Source organism: Mobula birostris, chromosome 11 (assembly GCF_030028105.1).
Source record: "Mobula birostris isolate sMobBir1 chromosome 11, sMobBir1.hap1, whole genome shotgun sequence".
Taxonomy (NCBI): Eukaryota; Metazoa; Chordata; class Chondrichthyes; order Myliobatiformes; family Myliobatidae; genus Mobula; species Mobula birostris.
The window spans coordinates 89,489,481-89,503,412 of NC_092380.1; the positions used below are offsets into that span (position 1 = coordinate 89,489,481).

At 40.1% G+C, this 13,932-nt stretch overlaps 1 protein-coding gene across 3 annotated transcripts in view; it reads left to right on the forward strand.

Annotated features, from left to right (window-relative positions):
- Positions 1 to 13,932, forward strand: part of lrp4 (low density lipoprotein receptor-related protein 4) — a 452,403-nt gene that overhangs the window by 184,170 nt on the left and 254,301 nt on the right. For all 3 annotated transcript variants that reach the window (XM_072272686.1, XM_072272688.1, XM_072272689.1), the window contains exon 2: positions 8,780 to 8,932. In XM_072272686.1, coding sequence (XP_072128787.1) covers positions 8,780 to 8,932 — 153 coding nt within the window. The remainder of the gene's footprint in view (positions 1 to 8,779; positions 8,933 to 13,932) is intronic.

Genomic DNA, 13,932 nt, shown 5'->3' on the forward strand with positions numbered 1-13,932 from the left:
AACAATCAAATGTGTCTTACAGCGCCGTGCTTCCAGATCTTTCTATCAATTCCGCACATGTTCAGAACTCTGTCCAATCAGGTTCTGACATGTCGTATCACCACAGCCATTGCTTTAAAGTAACGGAGTACTTTTTTCGTTGAATTGTCAAAAGTGTGTATTTCACATCTTTGATCACTGTGATAGGATGAATGGCTTAATTCTGCTCCTGAATCTTATTGTCTTGTTACATTATACTGGATAGTAGTATATGTACTCAGAATGTCTTTAATGTTCTTTCAAAAAAATAATTTTAAATAATGTTTCATTAGAACCAACCATGAAGTGTTTTCTGAAACAAAGTGCTGGGATAACTTAGCATTCAGGCATCATGTATGGAGAGAATGAACAACTTAATGATCTTTCTTAAAAACTGGAGGATTACTGATGAATAGAAGTTTCCAGAGAAAAAGACTGGCATGTACTGACAAACATGTTGATTCAATGGAAAGGCAATGGGTTACTGCTTGTAATCCTCAGAACACTCTATCCCTTGTTATCCATTGTTTGTGTAGGTTCCCCCCCCCCACCCCCTTGGACTAGATTCGAGAGAGAGAGAGAGTTGTTCTTTTCATAATTATTCCCAATTGTTCGTAAAAATTTCCAGTTTTTTTTAAAGGATTGATAGGGCATCTGGCAATTCCGTCATCAGAAACAAAACAAAAATGTCTTCAATCATTACAAGTATAAGAAGATGTTTCCAAACTAATAGTGAATGCAGAGATGTTTGAGGCACAGATGTGTGAACATTTGATAGCATGGAGATATTGGAAAAGCTGGGTCAACTTCAAAGTGGATACAGTAAATCTCCAGGTCCAGATAGAATATGTCCCAGGTTTTTGATGGGGATATAGGAGGAAATCATAGGGCTAGAGGAAAGGAGAGTAGCTAATATTACTTTCTTACTCAAAACTGAAGCAAGGATAAGCCCATTCAGTTTAATGTCATTTGCAGGAGAGCTTTTGGAAACAATGATCCAAGTTGATAGTCATTTGGAAGAAAATTGATTAATTAGATTAAATCAGTCTTTATATGTTGAGGATAACTCATATTTAACCATTTTGTCTGGGCAGTTAAAATAGATAGTATTGCATTTTGGGAATGAATGAGAAGAGGCAATAAAGAAATACTGTTCTAAAAGGACTATTCTAAAAGCGAAGAGGACCCGTGTGCACAAATCATTTATATGACAGAGGAGGTTGAGAAAGTGTGTCAGTAAAGTGTATACAATGCTGGGATTCATAAAGAGAGGAATGGGCTGAAAAACAAGGAAGTCTTTCTGAAACTTTATAAAAGTCTGGGCTGGCTGGAATACTGTGTTCAGTTTTGGTCACCTCAGTCAAAGAATGTGAGGCATTAGGGAGCTGTTTTCTGGGGTGAGGGACTGTGGTAACAAATTGACTGTAGAAATGGGTGTTATTTTCTATGGAGAAAACTGAGAGAAAATCTAATATCATTATACAGAATAATGAGGGGTGTAGAATCAGGGTTATTATCACCGGCATGTGTCATGAAGTTCGTTAATTTAGCAGCAGTAGTATAATGTAATACATGGTAGTACAGAAAGGAAAAAATGATTGTGAATCCATTACAATAAGTATATATGTATATTAATTAGATTAAAATAGAGCATAAACAGAAATAATATATTAAAAAATGAGTTGGTCTTCATGGGTTTAATGCCTGTTTAGGGATCATATGGCAGAGTGGAAGAAGCTGTTCCTGAATTGCTGAGTGTGTGCCTTCTGGCTTCTGTACCTCCTTCCTGATGGTAACAATGAGAAAAGGGCATGTCCTGGGTAGAAATTAGATAGTGGGAAGCTGTTCACTTTAGTGGAGGTGTTGCGATCCCAAGGTCACTGCTGCAAACAAAAATTAAGAATGACACAAGAAAAACTCTCTTACATGGCATATAATTGGGATCTGAATGCATTACCTGTAGATGTGATGAAGGCAGCTTCCATCGTCATTCAAGGAAGAATTGGTTAGATGTAAGGCATGGAAAAAATTGCCAGGCCATAGTCATAGTCATACTTTATTGATCCTGGGGGAAATTGGTTTTCGTTACAGTTGCAGCATAAATAATAAATAATAATAAACCATAAATAGTTAAATAGTAAAAAGTAAATTATGCCGGGGAATAAGTCCAAGACCAGCCTATTGGCTCAGGATGTCTGACGCTCCAAAGGAGGAGTTGTAAAGTTTGATGGCCACAGGCAGGAATGACTTCCTATGACGCTCTGTGTTGCATCTCGGTGGAATGAGTCTCTGGCTGAATGTACTCCTGTGTCCACCCAGTACATTATGTAGTGGATGGGAGACATTGTCCAAGATGGCATGCAACTTGGGACAGCATCCTCTTTTCAGACACCACCGTCAGAGAGTCCAGTTCCATCCCCACAACATCATTGGCCTTATGAATCAGTTTGTTGATTCTATTGGTGTCTGCTACCCTCAGCCTGCTGCCCCAACACACAACAGCAAACGTGATAGCACTGGCCACCACAGACTCGTAGAACATCCTCAGCATTGTCCGGCAGATGTTAAAGGACCTCAGTCTCCTCAGGAAATAGAGACGGCTCTGACCCTTCTTGTAGACAGCCTCAGTGTTCTTTGACCAGTCCAGTTTATTGTCAACTCGTGTCCCTAGGTATTTGTAATCCTCCACCATGTCCACAGTGACCTCCTGGATGGAAACAGGGGTCACCGGTACCTTGGCTCACCTCAGGTCTACCACCAGCTCCTTAGTCTTTTTCACATTAAGCTACAGATAATTCTGCTCACACCATGTGACAAAGTTTCCTACCGTAGCCCTGTACCCAGCCTCATCTCCCTTGCTGATGCATCCAACTATGACAGAGTCATCAGAAAACGTCTGAAGATGACAAGACTCTGTGCAGTAGTTGAAGTCCGAGGTGCAAATGGTGAAGAGAAAGGGAGACAAGACAGTCCCCTGTGGAGCCCCAGTGCTGCTGATCACTCTGTCAGACACACAGTGTTGCAAGCACACGTACTGTGGTCTGCCAGTCAGGTAATCAAGAATCCATGACACCAGGGAAGCATCCACCTGCATCGCTGTCAGCTTCTCCCCCAGCAGAGCAGGGCGGATGGTGTTGAACGCACTGAAGAAGTCAAAAAACATGACCCTCATAGTGCTCGCTGGCTTCTCCAGGTGGGCGTAGACACGGATCAGCAGGTAGACAATGGCATCCTCAACTCCTAGTCGGGACTGGTAGGCGAACTGGAGGGGATCTAAGTGTGGCCTGACCATAGGCCGGAGCAGCTCCAGAACAAGTCTCTCCAGGGTCTTCATGATGTGGGAGGTCAATGCCACCGGACTGTAGTAATTGAGGCCGATGGGGCGCGGCGTCTTCGGCACAGGGACGAGGCAGGACATCTTCCACAGCACAGGAACCCTCCGGAGCCTCAGGCTCAGGTTGAATACATGGCGAAGTACTCCACATAGCTGAGGGGCACAGGCTTTGAGCACCCTGGTACTGACACCATCCGGTCCTGCAGCCTTGCTTGGGTTGAGACGTTTCAGCTGTCTTCTCACCTGTTCAGCTGCGAAGCCCACCATGGTGGTTTCGTGTGGGAAAGGGGTATAGTCATGAGAGCAGGGTGGGGGACTGTGAGGAGGAGTAGGAGGAGAGAGTGGAATATGTGTTGGTTAGGGGCTGACAACAGATGGCTCATGTGGGGGATGGGCAGGGGCCACAATGTCAAATCTGTTAAAGAACAGGTTAAGTTCGTTGGCCCTGTCCACACTGCCTTCAGCTCCTCTGTTGCTAGTTTGCCGGAACCCAGTGATGGTCCTCGTCCCCCTCCAGACCTCTCTCATGTTGTTCTGCTGGAGTTTCCACTCAAGCTTCCTCCTGTACCTGTCTTTAGCTTCCCTGATCCTGGCTTTCAGGTCCCTCTGTATTGCCCTCTCCTCCTCCTTATTTCCATCTCTAAATGTCCTCTTTTTAGCGTTCAGGATGTCCTTAATGTCCTTTGTTACCCATGGCTTGTTATTTGAATAACAAAGGACAGTTCTTGTCGGAACATTGCCGTCCAGACAGAAGTTGATGTAATCAGTGATGCACTCTGTGAGCCCATCAATATCCTCTCCATGTGGCTCACAGAGTGCGTTAGTGTACATCAGATCCAGAGTCCTCTCCCCTCTGATTGTACAGCTGACATACTGCATGAAGTTGGGCAGTTTTCTAGCCATGGTAACATGGTTGAAGTCACCCGAGATGGTAATGAGGGCACTTGGGTGCTGGGTTTGTAATCTGGCTATGACGGATGGTGGTCTGTAATCTGGCTATGATGCCGTGGAGAAGAGGCTGTTAGAAAGATGGAATTAGTGGAGCTGCTGTGCCAGAGAGCCTTGCTGATGCAATGGGCCAGTTGGCAACATCCGAAGCTCTAAGCGTCATATCCAATTATTTTAATGTTCCTCTTTCATCTGCTGCTGCATTGCTGAGATTATATCTTGCAGAATAGGAAATCAACCCACAGCAAGGGCTCACAAATCAGATCCATATGTCAGCTGAGCTAGTCAGGGTGCTTACCTGCTAAATAACTGTGTGGTGCTGACATTGAATGGGAACTGAGACCGAACTTCTAATTCCAGAATGGTTATCCCTGGGGAAATGGGACCACTGAGATTTAGGATGAAGAGTGAGACAGAATTCATATTTGTTTCAGTATATAGGGAAGAGGAAATTTCCTTTGAGCATTGGGTTTACAATTTGATCAAAACAAAGAGACCCCCATCTTCCTTCATGTGGATGTTTGAAATAGGTCATGCTTCCAATTGAAATAGATAACTTATGAAAGGTTTGCTAGTTGGATGGATTTGTAATACAGGTGTAATGTAAGTATATCTCTGGATCATACAGATAAGATAGAGAGTAAACCTTCTAAGTTAAAACATAGAAACATAGAAAATAGGTACAGGGGTAGGCCATTCGGCCCTTCGAGCCTGCACTGCCATTTATTATGATCATGGCTGATCATCCAACTCAGAACCCTGCACCAGCCTTCCCTCCATACCCCCTGATCCCCGTAGCCACAAGGGCCATATCTAACTCCCTCTTAAATATAGCCAATGAACTGGCCTCAACTGTTTCCTGTGGCAGAGAATTCCACAGATTCACCACTCTCTGTGTGAAGAAGTTTTTCCTAATCTCGGTCCTAAAAGGCTTCCCCTCTATCCTCAAACTGTGACCCCTCGTTCTGGACTTCCCCAACATCGGGAACAATCTTCCTGCATCTAGCCTGTCCAATCCCTTTAGGATCTTATACGTTTCAATCAGATCCCCCCCTCAATCTTCTAAATTCCAACGAGTACAAGCCCAGTTCATCCAGTCTTTCTTCATATGAAAGTCCTGCCATCCCAGGAATCAATCTGGTGAACCTTCTTTGTACTCCCTCTATGGTAAGGATGTCTTTCCTCAGATTAGGGGACCAAAACTGCACACAATACTCCAGGTGTGGTCTCACCAAGGCCTTGTACAACTGCAGTAGTACCTCTCTGCTCCTGTACTCGAATCCTCTCGCTATAATCTTAACTAGTAGAGTGGATAGGGGAGAACCAGTGGATGTGGTATATTTGGATTTTCAAAAGGCTTTTGACAAGGTCCCACACAGGAGATTAGTGTGCAAACTTAAAGCACACGGTATTGGGGGTAAGGTATTGGTGTGGGTGGAGAATTGGTTAGCAGACAAGGAAATTTCAGTTAAGAAAATTTCTGTCATGTAATGAAATAACCAGTATAATAAAATGAAGTTTTTTTTCAATGGTGAAAGTACCTTTGCCTCAGCAACTTGTTCATAATTGGAATCTTGTGTAATAACACACGTAAGAATTTTGGAAACAGAGCTGTGCTGACAGACTGAGAATTAATCCTGACAGAGGTAATTGGTGAACACAATGGTTGACACAAGATAGTTAACGTTTATCTTTATTCACCATTTAATAGATTAAAATAAGCTGGTGCAATATAGGACTACTTTTTTAGTCTAGTAATTGGTATGCACCAAGGTACAATGGGTGCAAGAAGAGTATTGCATTTGTGTAAGATAAATAAATGTCTGTCATTTCTTTAAAAGCTTGGACTGCCTATTGTGAGATTGTAATTAGATCATGTCAGATTGTCTTTTAAATTACAAAATATTTCAATTTAGTTTCTTGCTGGAAGTAAGTCCTAGGGAGTAGCAGAAACACGATAATTAATAGTGTTACAGAAATCCGTGGCGCATTTGCTTTAGAAAATATTCTCTTTTCAATGAAGATTCCATCAGTAAGGGTGAAAACCATCTACATTATTTGGCATTGGAAGATAAACTTGCTGTTAGCTTATAGCAGAAACAGGGAAGGATTAGTCCATGGGAAACAGCTCAGAGTGCCCATAATTTAAACTTCTGAGTTGAATGGTTTTGTGAATTCTGCATCAGGTGATGCGGTGGGTCCAATGTAGACGTGAATAAATGGCATTTCAAACCAATGGTCATGACCTGCAGTTACTACTACAATGAGATCAAAGGCTTCCAAATGTGCACCTCTTTACAACAACTTATGGAAGATGAATTGTGCAAACTTCTCTGTGGAGCTGGTAAATTATGGTGTAGTCATTTCTGCTCTATATACACATTTTTATTTGTTTGATGGTATATCATTTGTACCCCGAAGCCAATTAATTTGTGACATGGTAATCTATGCAGATTGCAGTTTTGTGTTTTTTGTGGAATTTTCTACATGCAATAAATTATATTTTGTCAGGGCTGTGTAACAATTTAAAGCTATACTTCTGGCAATGGAATAAAATGCCATTTAATTATTTGGAGCTTTATTGTAATTTCAAAAGAAGTCTTCCGAATGTTTTTTTTGTGGAATTTCCTACATGCTTACCAAGACATTTGGAACCTTTCAATCATCCACAGATAAGCCAAAATAAATTGATGGGTGAGTGGGAAGAGAATTGTGAGGTGAGGGTGATATCAATCAGGTATACTGACTTAGCTTTCTGCCTTGGTTTTAATCCATTTTTACCTTTTCTGAACTGAGTTATGGGTTGTATTAAGCACCTAAAGTTAGTATTCAAACTGTTAGTATTATTACCTAAAAGTTAGTATTCAAGTGAATAAGGCGAATGCAATGTTGGCATTCATTTCTAGAGGAATAGAGTATAGGAGCAGGGATGTGATGTTGAGGCTCTATAAGGCGCTGGTGAGACCTCGCTTGGAGTACTGTGGGCAGTTTTGGTCTCCTTATTTAAGAAAGGATGTGCTGACGTTGGAGAGGGTACAGAGAAGATTCACTAGAATGATTCCGGGAATGAGAGGGTTAACATATGAGGAACGTTTGTCCGCTCTTGGACTGTATTCCTTGGAGTTTAGAAGAATGAGGGGAGACCTTATAGAAACATTTTGAATGTTGAAAGGCATGGACAGAGTGGATGTGGCAAAGTTATTTCCCATGATGGGGGAGCCTAGTACGAGAGGGCATGATTTAAGGATTGAAGGGCACCCTTTCAGAACAGAAATGCGAAGAAATTTTTTTAGTCAGAGGGTGGTGAATCTATGTAATTTGTTGCCACGGGCAGCAGTGGAGGCCAAGTCATTGGGTGTATTTAAGGCAGAGATTGATAGGTATCTGAGTAGCCAGGGCATCAAAGGTTATGGTGAGAAGGTGGGGGAGTGGGACTAAATGGGAGAATGAATCAGCTCATGATAAAATAGCGGAGCAGACTCGATGGGCGGAATGGCCGACTTCTGCTCCTTTGTCTTGTGGTCTTGTGTTTCAAAGAGCATGCAAGGGACCTTAGCTTTAACACTTGAAAAAAATTGCTCAGTGCTGTGTTCTGCTTGAAAATACTTCCTGGCTACTTCATTATGTAGCCCCCATACCTAAAATTGTGACAACTTGAGAGCATGTTCAAAGTCATTTGCTGCTGCAGCCCACTCACTTCAAGGTTTGATGTGTAGTGTGTTCAGAGGTGCTCTTCTGCACACTACTGTTGTAATGTGTGGTTATTTGAGTTACTGTTGCCTTCCCTCAGGTTGAACCATTCTGGCCAATCACCTCTGATTTCTCTTATTAAAAAGCCTTTTCACCCACAGAACTGCTGCTCACTGTCTTTTAATGTTTTTCACACCATTCTTTGGAAACTCTAGAGACTGTGTACATTTTCAATGGTTTAAATTCAACTACTGAAAATCCCAGGAGATCAGCAGTTTCTAAGATACTCAAACCATCCCATTTGGCACAATCATTCCATCATCAAAGTCACCTGGATCACATTTCTTCCCCATTCTGATGTTTGATCTGAACAACAGTGGAACCTCTTGACCATGTCTGCATGTATTTATGCATTGAGTTGCTACCACATGATTAGATATTTGCAAGTGTGAGGTGTACCTAATAAAGTGACCACTGAGTGTATTTTACTTGCTGTTGGTTATATTTGTACCTGATTCTTGGCCAGCATTGAAGATGCAGTGCTTTATTGTTTTTAAATTACCAAGTGATTCTTATAAAGCTTACAGCACAGAACTAAGTCATTAAGATCAACCAGCCTGTCTTGGTATTACGTGCCACGCAAGCAGTAATTTTAATTCCCAGGCACTGAACAATATGGTAATAAATTCACTCCAAAGCAATGACTGCTCCTGGTATTCTTTGTAGTTTTGACTTAAAGTTTGAGGATCTTCAATAGGATTCACTGATGTTATTTTTGTTTCTGTGCAGGTGTGACAGGATCAGGAAGTACTGAGTGCTCATGCGGCAGAAACCATTTCACGTGTGCAGTGAGTGCATTTGGTGAGTGTACCTGTATTCCAGCTCAGTGGCAGTGTGATGGAGACAACGATTGTGGAGATCATAGTGATGAAGATGGCTGCAGTAAGTAAATTAGCATCTACTGAACTTTGATCATTGTCCTTGTCCGTTCAATTATATTTAGGTCCTTTACTCTTTGTCTTGGTAAAGTTGTTATGGTAGTTTGTTCTGCTCTCATTTGCTTTTACATTCACTTATGATTTAAGACCATACAACGTGGGTCATTCGGCCCTTCGAGTCTGCTCCAGTATTCCATCATGGCTAATTTATTGTCCCTCTGAACCTCACTCTTCTGCCTTGTCACTATAACTTTTGATGCCCTTACTAATCAAGAACTGTCAACTTCCACTTAAAGTATACCTAATGACTTGCCCTCCTCAGCCATCTGTAGCAATGAATTCCACAGATTCATCACCCTTTGCTAAAGAAATTCCTCCTTGTTTCTGTTTTAAAGGGACACCCTTCTGTTCTGAGGCTGTGCCCTCTGATCTTAGACATCCTCCCCCACCCCACTTTAGAAAATGTGCTCTCCACATCCACTTGATATAGGCCTTTCAATGTTTGATAGGTTTTGAAAGATTGATTTTTTTCTTCAAAATGGTGTACGACTTAGAATTGAACACCAGTAACTGTAATAGCACTGTGTTTCATACTGATTTAAGCTTTAAGGATAAATCTTGTTTGTGATTTCCATATGAATTTTGCTTGCGATTTGCATAAAATATCTAGGAAAATCTTAATATATTAGGTTCTAATTCTTTAATTAGTTAATTTCTAAGGCATCAAAAAACCACAAGGGTCTGAAGCCTGCTGTGCCAAATGTCACAGTTATGCAAAATTTGGTGCTACAATAGGGAAACTCAGGTGTCATTCCAGATGGTCTTCCTCCCCCTCCATGTTATGTATATGTAGATAAGGGTAGCACATAAGGGTGTTGGCAAATTTTGGAGCGGTCCCAAAGCAAGTCAACGTATATACAGTATTCAAAAGCAGAATTAATTCTAACTCATTAACCATAGACCAGTTTCTCTCATATCAAAGCCTGGTTAAATAAAATAAGACCCTGTTATAGAGTTAGAATTTTGCAGATAACGTTCAACTGAGTTAGTCAAGTATTCCCTTCCCTTTTGGATAGCTTTTTAAAACTACATTCTCTAACTATCAATTTAAATTTTAAAGATTCCTTTGTATTCTGTTATTTTTAATCCTGAAATATCATTCTAAGTCTTAATGCACAAAGCATTAAATATTTATCCTAACTTCTCCCTGTATTGTTTTGCTGATTGTAAAGTTACATCCTCCAGCCACATGCTTGACATCATGATAGGCACAAGGTTAATTTTTATAACTATCTAATTACTGGAACGGCACAAGATGCAACTTTTTGGTTTGTGTTAACTTTGAGAGGAAGCGACATCTCAAATGGGTTGTCATGTAATTAATAATGCTGTAGGTGCAACAAAGTAGAAATATTTTAGCTGCTTTTATATACTTGTTGGCGTAGTTCCCTCAAAGATTTAGTCAATTTAGTCAATTTAGTCCACCTTTGAAACTTGTTGCTTGAAGCTTCAGTTCTATTTTCACATACATTCCAATCAGACTTGTTTGAGCAGGTTAGAGAAATTTTAGGAGCTTCTCATGGTCATGTTTCTGGTTCTTGTATCTATGTAGTAAAGATATGGATCTTTCCATCGACAGACTCCTTGATATTGGTTGACTTGGTGAACGGTGATATTAGATTTCAGTCAGAATGAACTCCCAGAGGAATGATGTGGTGTTCCTACTGTGGCCCCATGAAAGCTATATACTAACTAATACTGGTAATCATAAATTGATTTAAACTGAAGGATGACAATATTGTGGGACATTCTTCCACTTTCTGCACCCAGTTCCCACAATGAGTCAAAGGAAAAGATTGTTGTGTTTGGAGAAGTGTCATGACAGAGAGATACAAAATGATAAGAAGCACAGTTAGATTGGGATTGGATTGTCAGTGTGAGTTTCCCACAGTAGGAATGTCTAAAACTAGAGGGTGTAGGTTAAAGGTGCAGGAGAGAAAGTCTAAAGGGGATCTGGAGGGCAAATTGTTTACATAGAGAGTAGTTGCCATTTGGAATGTTTTGCCAGAGGAATTGATAGAGGCAAGAAAGGTAATAATATGTAAAAGTTTGAAGGACTGGTACTTGAATGAGCAACGTGTAGAGGGATCTGTAATTAATACAAAGAATTGGTAGTAATATAGATGAGTGTAAGGGTCAGCATAAGCATGATGGGCAGTAGGGCCTATTTCTGTGCTATACAACTCCATTCACCTATCAATTCGCCCTGGCAAATACACAGAAAACGAAGGATACAGGACAAGCTTATTATAGACATTGTGCACATCTTCTGAGCTGGTATTTCTTGATGCCTGGGCTCTGGGCAATCTATTATGCTCCCATTCAGGAGGAGTCAAGGGACAGAAAGAAAATTTTGTTCCATCTATGGTGCCAAGTTGGCTATTCGTTTAATTGAAGGTCGCAAAGTAAAAAGTAACCAAGAAGAGATTTCTTTCCAAAATAAATGCATTTTTTAAACTTAGCTTTATTTGTCACACGTATGTCGAAATATAAAGTGAAATGCGATGTGTTTAAAGATTTTTTAAAGAAAAATGCAAAGATTCTGTATGTCCTTCAGTCTGTCTACACCCTGATTTTAAAAAGTACAAGTGTTCTAACCTCAAGTAGCTATGAGGTGAAAGGTTGGATGGTTCAATTTGTCTCAAAGGTTTTGGTTCTCCAAAGCATCTTCATGATGAATTTTGGCAAAGAACTTGACTTGTGGTCAGTCCTACCATAGTGACCCACTTGACCTAGCGGCCTTGCTAGGAACAGCTTTGTCATAGAACTTCTGGTAGAGAACCAGTCAAGAGAAATTGACATTTAAATATGGCGCCCTTTAATAAATTATCTGAAGTTCTCTCCTAATTTTCTCTTCTTTCTAAAGGCACTGTTGCCTCGTGGAGCAATGATTGCCATAACCATCTCTTTGCAGCATAATCTAAGTAACGTTTCCTCAGGTGTATAATGGCTATGAGAGGAATGTGGAAGGAGAATATCAGAGCCACACCACTTCTGCATCCCATCGTGCTCTTGCATACCAACAGGCCAAAATCACCACTGATTATAAGCGGAACCAGAAATTTCCTAGACTGTTAACAGGAGATTGTAATCTCTATGCCGACGTATCCCAGGTTTAGCCTAAGAAGGGAAGGGGGCCGAAATCAGTTACATCAGAGGTTGCCCTGGACTGCAACTTTTCTGCAGTTTCTTTGGGGCTTTTCACATCAACAGATACAGATCAGAAGAGTTATTTTAATGAAAACAAGGCACTTTAGTTTGCTTTCAATTCGCTTGTTAGATATCTATGAGCTATTAACAGTAAGGCTTGGACTACAATGGCAAGGACATTACAAATTTACCATTTTAATTTCTTTTTCGGGCTCCTCTTAGAATTTAATTTATATGAAATTGTTCAGAAATTAGTTTTATTCAATCATCAGAAAGTGATTCAAAAATTTAGAGGCGACTCTTATAAGCAAAAATTGTCCTTAGTTTATTTGGATTACTTATTGTGTTCTTGCATAATTTTTGAGTTAACTATGCGTAACTCTCCAAAATGTAATTAATTTTTTATGGGTTTACAGCATTTTTTCTCAACATATCAAACATTAATGTGTGTTGTAATTCAACCCACAGTTATGCAGTTTCTTACATTGAAAACCCATTCGTAAATTAGAAAGAACTTTTTGATTCAAGGTAGTTTCTAACATGGTGATACATAATGAAATATTTAAGCTGACCTAATTCCAAGTTCTGCCAATAAATCTTGACAATTATTCATTTCTTGCCTTCCCAAAGCATTAAATTAAAATGAAGTTGATAATTTTATGGTCCTTTGTAGGTCCATCAAGAGGATTGTGAATTATTCATGAATTTTGAGAACGGTATATAGAATGCAGTATCACGTAATTAAAACAAATAGTCTCAAGCACAACAGGCATGAAAATGGATCGGTTAGTGTCTATTTTGCTCAAGCAAATCCAGTAGAAATTAAGTTAACCCAGAGCTGGTAGCTTTAGCAATTGTTTCAAAGTGAGAGGATATCCACTTGAAACCCAGTGGGGCATTTGCAGGTAAATTCGCACAAATGTGCCGAATGTGTTTCTGGGTTCAGTTATGTATCTCATGATATATTTATTTGTGCCACCTCCATTTCTGCTTAAATAGGGACACTAATGTACACATTGTGCTAATTTGTTACTTTTCATTAAAAGTTTTTAGTGATATCAGGAGACCAGACTGGGCACCTTCTGAATTGTTGCAGGCTGCTCAGCACTTTCCAACACTCAGAGTTGTTACAATTAACAGGATATGTTTCCTGCAGCATTTAGCTGCTGAGACTTTTATACATTTGGTGATTTAGCAGTGACTCTGCTGGCAGCACTTCATTAACAGCTTTTCCAGGTGACGAACAGCAGGGTCTCTTTCAATTCCAGCAGCTGCCACCCCGGTGTCACTTATCCTTGCATAACTACAGGGTGTGATTTGTCCTAAGTAAATAAATGTGTTAGTGTGTTCTGTAAAGGTTATAATAAATGATGTAAGTGTTTATATATTAAAAAATGCTGAATCTGAACATGAGTACCCAGGTAACTTTATTCCTTTCACCAACATACCCTCTAATTTTTTTGTACAGCTGCGTGGACCATCCATTGCCTTGAGCACGAAATTGTTACATGCCCTGAAAACTACGTATCACTTTCAGTGTTTTTTTTTGTAGACAGCGTGGGCATTCAGTGGACTAGTGTTTTTATTAACAATGAGCTTCTGATGTCCGTTCTGTGTTTATTGTTACAATTTGTAACAATGTTGTAACTTGAAACGCTAAGACTGCAAATACAATGAAGCTCTAAAATATTTCAAAGTAAAGGTTTTGGTACAGTTATTAGTTAAAGAAAATTGTAATGGTATTCATTAACATAATTAAATACAGGGTATTTCACAATTACATTAACATAAATT